The sequence below is a fragment of the Beta vulgaris genome, chromosome 2 (assembly GCF_026745355.1).
Source record: "Beta vulgaris subsp. vulgaris cultivar EL10 chromosome 2, EL10.2, whole genome shotgun sequence".
Lineage (NCBI taxonomy): Eukaryota > Viridiplantae > Streptophyta > Magnoliopsida > Caryophyllales > Amaranthaceae > Beta > Beta vulgaris.
Window position 1 is genome coordinate 28,678,910 of NC_079203.1, and position 15,061 is coordinate 28,693,970.

The 15,061-nt window shown below is 36.0% G+C and overlaps 2 protein-coding genes across 2 annotated transcripts; one reads left to right on the forward strand and one right to left on the reverse strand.

Moving 5' to 3' along the window:
- Nucleotides 1-1,221: 1,221 nt before the first annotated feature.
- LOC104883565 (gibberellin-regulated protein 14) lies at nucleotides 1,222-4,609 on the forward strand. The gene is made up of 3 exons (XM_010668109.3): nucleotides 1,222-1,380; nucleotides 2,779-3,229; nucleotides 4,120-4,609. The coding sequence occupies exons 1-3, from the start codon at nucleotides 1,321-1,323 to the stop codon at nucleotides 4,302-4,304; spliced, it is 696 nt and encodes a 231-aa protein (XP_010666411.1). The 5' UTR covers nucleotides 1,222-1,320; the 3' UTR covers nucleotides 4,305-4,609.
- A 7,232-nt stretch (nucleotides 4,610-11,841) lies between these two features.
- On the reverse strand, nucleotides 11,842-13,263 carry LOC130590602 (protein ALP1-like). Its single transcript, XM_057393086.1, has 2 exons — nucleotides 12,504-13,263; nucleotides 11,842-12,419 (listed from the first exon to the last, which is right to left on the reverse strand). Exons 1-2 carry the CDS (start codon nucleotides 13,246-13,248, stop codon nucleotides 11,929-11,931), a joined length of 1,236 nt encoding a protein of 411 aa, XP_057249069.1. The 5' UTR covers nucleotides 13,249-13,263; the 3' UTR covers nucleotides 11,842-11,928.
- Nucleotides 13,264-15,061: the final 1,798 nt, after the last annotated feature.

Sequence of the window (15,061 nt, forward strand, 5' to 3'; positions counted from 1 at the left end):
CGAATAAGCACGGGAACAGGGTATGTCCGTCCCAGGGAACCATGACTCATTCGGACAGCACTCGAGGGCCTGTCCCACACACTTGGGGCTAGGAGGTTATCCACCCTCCAAGGTCAACCTGCTCGGGAACATGAGTATGGGCACTTCCTACGATGCCGAGATCAGCCCGAGTTCCCGATGGTCTCAGGGTTTACCCGGGACACTCCGTCCTTCCCGTTTAGGTCAAAACATGACGCTCCTGGGCCCGGGCTCATATGGTGAAGCACATATGGGGTCCCTTGTATTGAAATTACCCAGTCAGGGTTTCCAGTCAGACCAATGATTAACTGTATTCCGCCAATCAACCGCACCCTGAATTAAGGATCCATCTTCGGTCACTTGGCGTGGGGCTAATTGTTTGGACCCATGATTTGACCCAATAAATATCAAAAGATACTTCCCCCAAGGTTTAGGCCCTAGGCACTAAAAGGGTCCATCAGCTTTTCAAAAGACAGCTTTAGCATAAAAAGGTGACAGCTTCCCTAGGTATTGGGATGCTCCCCAAAAGGGTTTCTAGTATGGGGAATTCCCAACACTATAAATACCAACAGTCTCATCAATGAACAAGTATTCAATTCTCCCCTAACAAAATCAGAGCATCTCTCTTTAGACTTTTTCACTTTCTCTCTCTAACCTATCACTGACTTGAGCGTCAGAAGGGGCTTTCCCGGAAATACCCCGAGCCAAAATTTCCTTGTTTTGCAGGACTCGCAGTGACAAGACTCAGGATTATATCCTAACTCGGGATTTGACTCTTACCTTAAACACATTACTCATTTGACTAGTTTCTTAGATGAAACAGAGGAGATTACTTACCAAGTAGATCTAGATAAGTGGAAATTCGCATAAAACTTTCACTTCCCTTAAATCACCAAATAATATTAAACAATTTTTAAGAAATATAATTACATAAAAAAGTAAATTTTCAAGAATTTACACTACCTACATTCAATCAAAATCAAAAGAGCACGTTACTTTATACTTTAGAGAGCCATATGTAATCCTCCAGGCATCAATAGTAAAGTGGGACATTTTGATTCATAAAAATGTGGAGATATTACTTGGTAAGTTGTACTACGTCTGACATAACTACAGCTTGCAATTTACTGTCATCCTTTAGGCTCTGTTTCCAAGTTCCCACCTCATCAGGAAGCACCGCTTCTATTTATACCGTCTTTTGTCACTTGTACTCATCTCATCACTCCACTACAAACACTCACTTGTAGCTTCAATTCCTCCCCCAACTCCTTTGGAGTTGCTTTTGTTTCGTACTTAACTAAAATGGCTTCAAACCATTCTTACTTCCTTCTCATTTCTCTCCTTTTGATTGCTACTACAACAGTATGCTCTTTCTCTCTCTCCTCTTTTATTTTCTTACTCTATGTTTTATTTCTAGTAATTCCTCTTGTCTTTGCTATTTTATGGCTTTGTGTAACGACAAATCTTGCTTATTAAATAAGATTATCGATTATCAAAGTATGATATTTTCTTATATATATATATACACCTTCGTATATATAAACTTGTTTTCTTGTTTAAAGAATCTAATGCCTAGATTATTGTCTCTACATTTGTTTATTATGATGAAGTATAGAACTAGCTAGATCGATCTATAAGTTGATTTTTTTTTCTTTATCATTTCTTTAACTTTGCTTCCCTATATACATGAATGTAACATGGGAAAAGCTAGAGCTTAATGTATGTTATTCTAGCGGTTTTATTTTGTTTGAAAAGTGAAATAGTAGACCATTCATTTGATATACTGACCGAGAAGGTTATGATAGTTGTATAATAAGTCGAAGATTTAGGTAGGACCACGCTCTAGCTAGATCTCATCAAATAGACGAGGCACCGCGTAATTGACAAGTCAGTGCTGTGACCTCTTGGGGATCTAGGTAGGTAAAAGCTTTGTCCAAAAGGATTTAGGTGAGTAGAGCTTTTCATGATCAAATAAGTATCTTATATAGAAATAACAAATTACCAAGAAGTATTTTTAACCATGTTTAATCAAATAAGATTTGTCCATTAGTTGTAAGGTCCTCTTGTAACACCGTGTAATAGGGGTTCTCCTCCTTATGTTAAATAAAATAAACACCAAACAAGCACTTAAAAATCTATGCTATTTAACAAACCGTTGGCACGAGAATCAATTAGTATATTGTCTATTGTAAATTTTATTCACTTGACTAAACTTGACTAAGCTTAGCTAGTAAATGTTGAGCTCAAGTTTTCCATTTTCTGGTAGGTACCTTAGTATACATGCCTTTATTAGCTAATGTTTGTACCTTAATATACATGCCTTTCTTAGCTAATGTTTCTACAGATAGCCGTCAGCCACACTCAAGCTAACTAACTACGTAAATAAAAAGTATACATTTTGAGTTTTGACTGTATACTAAAATGACAAAGGAACTTGTTAGCTACGATTGAATATAACTTGTGATTGTTATTCTTATATTATGCCTCTTTGTGTAATCAAGTTAATGTTAGAAATCTTAAGTACTTGATAAATGGGATAAAACATGAACATACAGTAACATGCCAAAAAGTGTTAGCGGCACGCCAAAAAAGACATCATGTCTTGATAACTTTTTGCAGTACCTTAGAGATGTTTAACACGGATTTAATCATGATTAACATGCTAATCTGTGACTTCTCCCAGTTTACATAATCTCCAAATTTAAAAAACATAATTTTCTAAACTTTTGTACTAATTTATATTATTGGTTGTGTTTGTAGGATGCTTATGATTCACCTGCACCAGCTCCTAAGAGTTACCAGCCACCAACGCCTACTATCCCAAAACCCCCAACTTCACCACCTGTGAGGTCCTATACCCCACCACGAACGGCGCCTTCACCAGCACCGGTGGTGGCTCCATACCCACCAAAAGCACCAACTCCTCCAGTGGTTGCACCACACCCACCAAAGGCGCCCGTGGTGGCACCATACCCACCAAAGGCGCCTGTGGTGGCACCATACCCACCAAAGGCACCTGTGGTGGCACCATACCCGCCAAAGGCGCCCGTGGTAGCGCCAAACCCGCCAAAGGCTCCCGTGGTCGCACCATACCCTCCAAAGGCGCCAGTGGTGGCACCATACCCACCCAAGGCACCCGTGACTCCCTACCCACCAAAGAAACCTTCCCCGGCCCCTTACTATGGCAGTCTACCCCCGGTTAAGAAAGAAGGTACACTTTCTATCATTTTTTTTAACTCTTGTTCTTACTGATGTAGTGTGTGATTGAACTTTTTTTTGATGTAATTCTAAAAGTTCCCATAATATATATGAGATTACTTTATTTAAGATTTAATAAGGCATGAAAATAAATTTTAATAGATTCGGATGAGATATGGGTTTTTTTTATTTTTAAGTGGTGACTATCCATTATATGATAATTTTAAATGTAAAATCATTTAAATTTGAGGCTTTCTCTTTTCAATAATGTTATGTAGACAGTTTTTGGAGTCTTCTTAACTCTTTTTTCACTAAAAAAAAGTCAAGAAAACTCCAAAAATTGTCTACATAGGTCAATAGAAAGTGTTTCCTTTATTGCCATATAAGGGATGGAGTTATAACTCCTAGTCCTTTGTTTACCTTTTATATTGTCTTCGTGTGGTGGTGACGGACACAAGAATTCTCTGTCTTCGTTTCAAATTGATTCTCTTCCTTTGACTCTATTCATTGTTTCTCGTAGCTTTTATAACTTTTAATGCTACAATTAACTAGTAGTAAATGTTAAGACTTCCTATTGGTGTTACCCTATACCCATTGCCATCTCTATTAATTCTCACGTACCATCTTTAATATTGGGCACAATCTATTATGATTTATGACAGACATTATGAATTGGAGTAAATGGTACTCCATACCTCTAAATTTTGGTGCTTTACCCGAGAAATATATCTAATAATGTAGATGTACATAAATCTAACCAAAGTCGTAAGTTCATCTGAGTTGGTTGCAATGTAAAGATTTCATATATTCCAACTTGTGACTCATTTTACGTTTCATCTGATTTTGTTTTGAATCGTACATTGTTGTCCACTTAATTAATTTATTCAAATATGGTTTCTCCAGAATGTGTGCCTCTATGTGAGAAAAGGTGTTCATTGCACTCAAGGAAGAGACTGTGTGTTCGTACATGCTCAACCTGCTGTGCAAGATGCAAATGCGTACCACCAGGAACTTACGGCAACAAGGAAGTTTGTGGTCGGTGCTACACAGATATGACCACCCATGGAGGCAAGCCTAAATGCCCCTAGATTAAGCCAATGTACCACTGCGCTACTCGTAATTGTTGTCATATTATGTGTAGTAAACTAGAAGAATCAAATAATTTACTGTTTAAGTGCATGATTTTCTAGATATATTTGTTTGTTGCTATTACTTGCAACTATAGCAATATGGGTCTACCTTACCGTGAAGGCGTGAAACATGATTTTGTATGTCGGTTGTTTTGCTAGAGATTCGCATGCGATGAATATATTGCTCTACTTTTTATGTAACAATATGGATCTATTGTAGAAGTACTATACTACTATATAATGGAGTACTCCAGTATTTGTTATGATTGTTTCTTTTGTTTGTTTACTGTTGAATATTCTACCAAAAAAGAGATGGACATGACGATAAGATTTTACTTATAACGAAACAAATGATGGACTTTTCTTTCTTTACTCGTCAAACATGGGTCCTGAATATCCAACAACTCCACGTTGTGTTTCTGATATGCAACAGCTAAATGTCCCCCACATTGCGATGATATATAATGTACACGGTACACCATGATTATATGACTCTTCATAGGTCTAGGACCCATTTCTTAGGATAACCAGGGGGTGTTACTACCATCTTTATATGACAACTATAATTTATTATGATACATTGTATTAAGTTTCAAAGGATTTAATATTTACGTTAATGTGAAGGTCCAATCATACTATGTTCATGATAGAGAGGCAAAGAAAGTTAATTACTAGTAGCCTATAAAAGAACGTCTATGAAGGCCAAGAATGTTCAGAAGATAGATGCCAAATAACACTAAAATGTGGACAAGGATGTGGGTGACTATAAATCTGATGATGGAGCATGCAAGATTACGTGGGTAGTGCGACATGACTACTTTAGCGCCAGAAGAAATCAGTTGTGATTTGAATCATAAATCGTTTCCCTCCAGAGAGGCAAGGAAGTTATGCGTAGGGATGAAGTATAAATATGAAAAGAAGGATCAATTGAAAGACAACAAACACAACACACAGCAACGTGCAATTTACTTCCTTTCTAGTGTAGCTTTAACCTAGATTAGCCAACCCCCTTATGGGGTTATAGTTTAGTTCCTAGCCTAGATCTAGAGCATGTACTAATTGACAAGTATGTTCATCTCCAGTTTTAGCCGGAACTTATGGAGGTATTCATCTTTGTGTTTTCCCTTTAATTGTATAGACTGGTTTTTCTTCATGTGTGTTATAGGGAATCTTTCTAGAAATTTATGATATGAGTGAGAATATTCAGGTTTAATTAATAGATTAATTATTGCGTCATTGTTCTATTTAATATCTATCGCCTGAATTTATTAGGCGTTGTAGTTTAATTAACTTAATCTATAACAAAGTGCATACATTAGCAAGATTTTAATTAATTAAAACCGGTAACTCTCAGGGACTAAGACTCCCATGGCGTTCAACATCTAACTATTGTGTGTGCATTGACTTGTTTGCAAAGTCAGCCGATAAACATCTAGTTAGGTTGAATTGTCAGTGTAGGGAGGCAGCTGATAATGAGTTTTTTAAATTAAGAATATTTTCTAAGTCTCTAACTGAAACAACTTTTTGGTGATATACAAATTTACCACCCAATTCTATTGACTCATAGCATGACATGCAAGTGCAATTTACTAATCATTTTGCACGCACTGAACCTGGAGTGACTTTAAGTGACTTGTCTAGAATTCAACAAAAGTTAGGTGTCATGTTAGCATCCCTGAAACAGAATTTGTACAAATGGCTCAAGAGGGGATGTTGATTCAGTTTCGAAAAAGGTTTGATGGCCATGCCTTTGGTGATTTTGTTGAATTAGTAGAATTGACCGTAAGGTATGAAAGGAACCTACAAGCTGAAAGTGCACCAAGGCACTAGATTTTCTTTGCTCAGGATGAGCAACCCTTTCACTTTGAAACACCACTAGAGGTGGATGTGGCTAAAATTGTCCAAGGGGTACCTTATAAGTGTTCTCTCCTTGAGAAAAGAGAATTCTCAGTGCCAAAAGCCTTAAAGTCCAGGCAAAAGAGGATGTATACTTTTGATGCTAAAAAATTTAGTGCCATCTTTGATTGGTTATTATCTAATAAGAAGATAAAACTGATAGGGAGGCAAAAATTGAAAATTGTTGATGAAGTTAAAGGAAAAAAGTACTGTAAATGGCATGATGCAGTTACCCATGATACTTCTGAATGTATTGTGTTTAGAAATAAAATTCAGGATGAGATTGATGAGAAAAATATCATGTTCCCTGATGATGAAGAGGTTAATGTGATTGGAGTGGAAGAACCATTCGAATTATCCTGTAATATGGTAGAAATTAATAATGATTTTACTGTTATTCTACAGGCATCTCAAGCCACTGAAATTGGTAACCAGCTCTTTAACAAGCTGCTTGATGAAGAAGTCCTTATCATGCCACATATAGCTAATGAAGAAGGACTAGAAGACATGTGCAGATGGCATATAATGGGTCACATACAACAAAATAATGCCAAGTATTCAGAGGGTTCCTTACTAGACAGTTGAATCTCAAAAGATTGGTTGTCTCAGAGATAGAGCATCAAGCCATAGTTAGAAGCATACAGGCTCAGTTTAGCCAAAGCTAAGGTTCCTGTAAATGCTAAAACAGATCGAAGTATGGCGATGCCTAAGGACAAAGCTAAAACCTACAAGGAAGCTGCTCAAAAATTCCTGTTGCAAACCAAGGCAATAGAGGGATTAAAGGCTCTAAGGGGAGGTATGTGTTCATCATTTTGAAATGATTAGAACAGAGGTCATACCAAATGATCCTACATATGTCCATGCTTATCAACGTCCATTTCAGAATAGGTCTAGGAGTCAAGGACCAAGAAGAAGTAATTGATATGGGTCGTACTTTTTCTCAAAAGAAAAAGTGGCAGATGTAAGTCAAATCCATGTCCCTAAGATTCTCAAAAGATAAGGGAAAATCCAAGAAGAGTCAAAGGGATACAAGTCTTAAATCAATGATAAGGGTAGCATCATCTTAAACAAGAAAAAGTGGCAGATGACAGTGATTTATTGTTAGATGGAGACCCATTGATAACCGAATCTCAAACATGGAGTCATGAATGTCAAAATATGCAATGCAATGTAGTCATGTTACCAACGAAATTCAAGAAATCAGAGGACCAGTCAGCATTTCAGACTACTGCTGCATCCTGGAAGATGAAGTTGATAAGGAAGAGAAAGTAGGTAAATTAATTATTTCTTCTCGAAGTTTGTCCTCTTACTTAAATCCACCACAAAAAAGAATGCCTAGTAAAACATCTTTAAGAGCTGATTTGGAGAAATTCATCACAGATAATATCTTTAGATCAGAGGGTATTGATAATAAACAAAGGCTTTATTCTTAAATTTGGACTTTAAGGGGGTACGTTTGGGTAAAGTATTGGTAGCAACTGGAGCCACTATCAATATTATGCCATTTTCTGTATTTAAAAAATTAGGAAAGACTAGAAAAGATTTGCATAATATCCAGATCAACATAATTTACTGAAAAGGTTGAAGGAATGACCATTCTCAAGATTAAAGTAGGCACTAAAACTACTTTTACTGGTTTCTTCATAGTAGAAAATGGTACTGATTTTAGTGTGATACTTGGAATAGACTGGTTACATCATGTCTATGCTATTCCATCATCACTCCATTAGGTTTTACTACTGCCGAATGGTGATACCTTTGAAATGGTACAAGCAGATGAGGAAGTTTGCCGAATTACATCTCATGATTATGTTTGTATCAGGGACTCTTTAAAGTCAGTTCCCAACATCAGGATTGAGGTTGCTCTAATACTTGAGTCACACACTCACCAAGAGATAGAGGACCCAAGTGCAATTCTCATTCAAGAAAAAAAGACATATTAGAAGTTGAAGATATTCAATCAAAATATGAATTTATTCAATAGGCGTCAAGCTATGATCGATCACTAGCTCTAGTTAGTTTATAGAGTTAGATTATATTTTTCTAAAAGTTTATCATGTATGTAAACCTTGAAGAATATTGTAATGGATTTACCCCTATTGTTGATCAAGTTATAAAAGATTTAGTTTTTAAAAAATATCAGGAAGATTTTCTCGAAAATTCTAGTACATGTTGCTCCACCTTATATGACTCTGAACCTCTAGAAGAGGAAGATGAGAAAGTATGGGCTACAAGTGAGGATATTAAACAAGAAGTTCATGATCCACTAAAAGAAGTAAATATAGGATATAATGAAAATCTACATTTTACCTACATAAGTAAGCTTCTCAATAATCAAGAAAAACATGAAATAATTGAGATTCTCAAAGAATTTAAAGATTTTTTTGCTTGGGAACACCATGAAATGTCGGGTATTGATAGGACGATAATAGAACATAAATTACCTATCAAGGAAGGATATAAGCATGTGGCAAAAGTCCTAGGCGACTGGCGCCATAACTAACAGAATTTATACAAGAGGAGATAAACAAACTCCTTAAGGCAAAGTTCATAAGACCTTGCCAATATGCTGATTGGATTTATAATATAGTCCCAGTAGTTAAGAAAAATGACAAGATAAGAATCTGTATTGACTTTAGGGACTTGAATAAAGCAACACCTAAAGATCAATATCCCATGCATGTAGCTGATCTCCTAATAGATGTAGCATCCAAATATGAGTATATATCTTCCATGGATGGGTATGCAGGTTATCACCAAAACAACTTATAGATTTCCAAAGTCATTAGGGTAGCGTTGGGGAACCCGAATTTCATTTTAATTATTGTATTCTAATTCTAAAATTTGAAATCATGTATTTGAATTTCAATTCCAATTTCTCAAACTTGTTTGGGGAACATGGGAATTGAATTCCAATATTTCAAATCTATGTATGTGTTTGGAAAACATTGGAATTGAATTCCAGAATTCTAATTCCATGCTATTGTTTGGATAATCTTGTAATTGCATTCAACAAAAAATATTAAATCCTTAGCAAATAAAAGGCATTTGACATTCCAACAATCCAAAATTGTTATAACAAAAGTTATCTCAACATTGAGAACGACATTTAAGAGTAGTATTTGATAAAGTAACGGAAAAAACCTACAATGACATATGAAAGTGAGTCAAACTACTCAGCAAGGCACAAGAGTACCCAATCAAGTTTCTCATCCTCCGGTAGCTCTTTCAACATTAGAAACTCGTCGGGATTACCATTCATAAACCTTTTTACTGCCCTCATAATCTGATTCCTAGAAATGCCATATACTTCAGACACAACGGTATATATCTCTTGACAAGTGGGTTTCGGGGTGTCGTTCATTTTGCTTTGCACATATTCTCTGAAGGAATCGGCAAAACTGTTGACCGCATCAGCTACACTATCTTTTTTGCGCTTGCGAGAGCTCGAAACAGTTGGATCCTTGGATGAGCTCTTTCCTTCACTTATCATTTCCTCCTCCATGGCGTCCGCTGCCTCATCATATTGTTCTGAACCATCCCCAACATCTCTATCTGCACCAAATAAAGTGCATATATCGTCCCAATTCTCTATGCACTTGTTGCGATAAGAGGCTGCATTTTTGTTGTCCTGAAAATGATACTAGAACATAATTGCACAAGAAAACATAGACGCTGGCAGCACTAATCAAAATGGTTCAATTACAAAGATACAATCTGATCTTCAGTATATGAAGTCATGACGGTCTGATCTTCAGTATATGAAGTCATGCCAGTCTGATCTTCAATATATGAAGTCATGACAGTTGCCTATTCTTCCTTCCATAGTGTTACACTAGAAAAAAAATGTACCACTGTACCAGATTGCACACACCAAAAGACAGGTAACGATTCTTGTGACATTGATCTGTCAGAATGTACTGATCATTGGGGTGATGAAATGGAGTCTGATGGTCCACTAGTTTGGCCTACTAATTAGAATACAGATTGGAATCTCACATGGGATTCTTACGACATTTCACCTCGTAGAAACACACAAGTGACTACTAATCTCACCTCTCCAAAGGGCAGATTTACAGTCTCCAGTTCTGTAAGACTGAAATTTCGTCCTAAAAACTTGAAATCCAAGGCAGTTTGTAACACAAAATCTGGAAAGAGTTCGAGTTCCATGTTCAAATCAAATAATGTTCTGTTTAAGCATGGAAGACAAGGGAAAAAGAATAAGGATTTGCCTTTAAAAGATGTTTGTTAATTGTTGCTTCAGTTCAACATATAGTAAGTGGATCAGAAAATGAAGAAATAAAAAAGAGTGACATTTTCAGATACCTATGTGCTAATTCTGATGTTGTATATCTTAAACTAAGTATTAATAAAATTTGGACAATAGAAAAAGGGAAAAAAAAGGTATTGATTGAGAAAACGAGCTTGTTTCAAAATATAATGTATGCATGACAGCATACATAAGCATAAGACTTCTACAATCCAATCATTACCACAGGTACACAAGCAAAACCAGAATACATAACACCTCACTACAACCAAGCAACCAAACCGCTCTGAATGATGCAATTCAGTTAAAAATGTCTGTCAAAAAAGACCTTATCAATATATATACTTATTGGATAAAGGGTGTTCACTCCATGAATATGCAATTCAGTTAAATAAACAAAATCAGACCGCTCTGAAGAAGAATGATGACAAAATCAGAACAATCAGACTGACACGAGCAGTTAAAAAATCTGGAGTGGATAATGGCAGGATATGTGCTTTGTGCTCAAGACATGATCACAGTGTCAACAAATTTGATGACACAATTATTATAATCTGTGAGCAATGTTGTCATAATACATAACTCATTTTTACCAACTCCCACAAAGGAACCCATATATATGAGTCCCTAGATTGAAAAGTCGAGCATTAATGGTATATAATAAAACAACCATTATATGATCACCCACACAAAACAACAGATTCAGTCCAAGCAACAAGTCACTCGAAAAATCAGATTAGAACATTCAAGATGATGCAAAGTTTGTTGAAATAGATACCTTAATATATTCCTCCCATTGCGTTACATCTTCAATTGTGATGACGATCATTTTTCTTTCATCATCCCACTTAAACTTTGTATAAGTCTTAATGTCGGTGATGCAACCATAGTGCTTCTTCCAAAGTCTAGTTCGATTTCTCACATGCTCCACGTTGATTGGGATGCCCAACTCTTTCTTTAGTTCTCGACAACAGCTTGGTAGGCTTGGGGCTTAAAATCTCCATCTCCTTTTTCCTTGTAGTGGAGTTTTTCCAACAAAACTCGAGTGAGAATATCATCCATCTGTATATTCCAAGCCACATAGCCTCTTTTAAGAGATTGCATAGGTTCCTTCCGTTTATTGCTCATTACTGATGATTTGTGACAATCCACATACACTAAAAGCAGAGGTTATTATTGCAACAATAAAACAATGAAAAATAAGGCTGTAATTAAGCAAGTGTTACAAAGAGTCAGTGTATGCATAACCGCCACGCCAGCAACATTGCAATAATAAAACAATGAAAAACACACAAATAAGGAGAAAATATTATGGAAAGAGTTCTAAAAACTGTTGCTCTTTAACAAAAAAAGCTGACCCTTTAGTCTATAGGTCCAATAATATTCTTTTACAATATTAAAACTTTACTAGAATAACTAAGGTAGAGGATGTGAGGTAGCTCCCCTTCGAGCTTGATACTCCCGAAATAGTTTTTTTGCCAATTCATCTCTAAAATCGTTCCATTGAGGTGAGGCTTGTGTCGTTGATACGAAATCCTCCCCTTCATCCTCCAAGGTGACTACAGCTTCAACATTTGATAGATCCTCATCCACCTCGTATAACAAATTCTCCTCATCCATATTCTCTTCTCTAACAAAGTTATGGAGAACAAAACATGCATTTAAGATTCTTACTTGTGTTTGCTTCTCATAAAAACTACTTTTCCTCAATATAGCCCACCTCTTTTTCAATAACCCAAATGCTCTTTCAATAGTATTACGTGCAGATGAATGACGCAAGTTGAACAATTCTTTATAGTTTGTAGGAGTAGTTCCTCTCCACAAGTTCAAATGGTAACAACTGCCTTTATATGGAGCCAAGAACCCTTGTGCATTAGAATATCCCAAATCGACAAGAAGATACTTATCTGTGACATTAAAAAGATTATAAGGAACTAAATTAACTATTATTATTATAAGGAGAGAGATGAAAAATCTTGAGGTTTTCTCACTTTTGGGAACTTTGAGACCATTAGGTCTTTGGAGGGCATCCCCTAGAATGCGAGGATCGGAAGTCGATCCTTCCCAACCTGGCAAAACATAATTGAACCGAAGACTAGGATCACATGTAGCTAGTACATTAGTAGTAATATCTCCTTTCCTATCTCTATATCTAGGCCGATCTTCAACTCGAACTGTAATCTTAATAAGTGTCCCATCAAGTGCCCCAAGTGCCCCCTCGAACCACTTCCACTTATTGTCTCCATCATATGTCACACTAGAATCTACCTGCTTAATATATAACTTGCCTATCTTCATCACAACTTTGAGCACGGTATGGAACTGACGGCTTACCGTTTCTCCCGAACGAGTGAACACATCACCAATCGTTCTGTTCTTAAGATCATGTGCAAGAGTATGTAGAAAGAAAGCAACAATTTCTAAGACTGTTACATTCCTAGTAGTAACTAGACCTCCTTTAGCCACTAAAACATGACATAGCTTATCAAAACAACTCCGATCCATACGCAACTGCTCCTTACAAATTCTATCATTCATGAGGGAATCCAACCAATACGCTCTTTTCATTGCACGTTCATGTTCAATCCAAGGCATGTCCTTATGCTTAAACCTATTATGACATGCACCCACTGCTACCATAATAAAGCCACTAACTACTGCAATAAGTTCCATTTCATCATCATTGTCATCTCTAGTTCGCTTTTTAATAGTAGAAACTTGTTGATCATGAGACATATTGTATCTTGTTATATACTGAGACATAAAAATAGCCAAAGATTAATAAAAATAAAAAACCCATCACTATCTCATAGCAACAAAAAACATGTAATTGAAAATACTGCACAGCCAACAGGAATTATTATTCTAGAAATTATTTTAACAGAATAAAGAAGTAATATTATTAAAACAGAAGATAAAACAATGAGGGTGAAAGAAGTTACAGTCAACATAATATTAGTATGTCAGATATTCTCAATGAAGACCTGAAAACAACTTATACAATAAAATTAAGCTCGCAAGGTATTGCTCAAGTGATCTGAACAAAATCCCCCTTACACCACTTCCTTTTTCACTGATATCCATGAGTAATTAATTTAAAGATGATTAGTACAGATAAAGAGACTACACCCAGACCAAACTTATTGATGTTGTTGCTAAACTCCATGAGTTAGCTTAAAGATAACTTAAACTTCTTATGAATAGAACTGTTGCCTCAGCAGCCAAATGTTGTAATTCAAACATCTGAATACCACATGAATGACTACTTGACTAGGGATTGGGAAAGTAGCTCTAGGATAATCAGCCTAGTGACAGATATGTCTTTAAAGTATTATTGTTGTGTCAATCAGACTTAGCATAACCCTATACATGCAAAAGAAAATCCCCATACATAAAACCATAAGTGAATAACCCAATACATCGAATCAATTTTTCATCTACTAGAGCTCTACGCTTCTACCAACCAAGTTAACTCATAAACCACCAAAGTTCAAACCAACAATTTGAATGTTATAGAACTAATAAATCAAACCATTGAAAAACAAGATGTTATCATCTATCTAACAGTACATAAAAATTATAGAGAAGCTGGGAAAATTATCAGCTGAAGTTGTCATAAGCAACAAGACTGAATACTAATCCTTGTAACCACGATTATAATTTTTTTTGGTTGTTGATCATTATGATACAATGATGCCATGTCGAAGGAAAATCAGCTCTAAATCAAACTGAGCAAGTTAACAGACAGAAAATTCTAATAACAAGATTCAAAGCAAACTAAGTTAACACCAGAAATCAGATCTAAATCGCAAACCTATTTCCTCAAAATCCGAAACCAAACCCTAATTCCGCAAAATCCGACATAAATAAGTAAAACGCAATATGATTATAGCCAAAGAAATATCAAATTCACAAATTTAATCATGAAAAAAGCAAAAAAAATCATAAACTCGACTATATTAGAAAAAAAACCTAATTACAGAAGTAGGGAAAACACGAAAAAGAAAATTGTACCTTTAGATGTAAAATCGTTCCTCAATCTTTGATATCAATCGCAAATTAGTTATTTTAATCTTTGAGATCAACCGGAAATTCGTGCAAGAATCCGCAGGAACTGGAATTTCATCGTGGAGAAATCGATCGTTGAGGGAGGAGAGAGAGAATCGTGGTTTTTTTTAGGGGAATGGGTGACATTTGGACTGGGCCAAAATTTGAAATCACATGGGGAGGGGGTCTGATTTGAAAATAGCTTTTTCTAACATGGTTTGGAATTGAGTTGTAATTGGCCCAATTCCAAATCCAATTCTATTTAGTACCCAAACACCTGATTTGGGCCAAATTCAGAATTTCAAATGAAATCCTAGTTCCCAAACAGGCCCTAGGCTTATTTGAATATGTAGCTATGCCATTTGGTTTAAAACATGATGGTACTACATACCAACAAGCGATGGACGCAATCTTTAAAGATATGATTGGTAGAATAATGGAAGTTTACGTGGATGACATACTTGTGATGTAACATCCCGTCCAAAGTAAAGAAAAGTAGAGA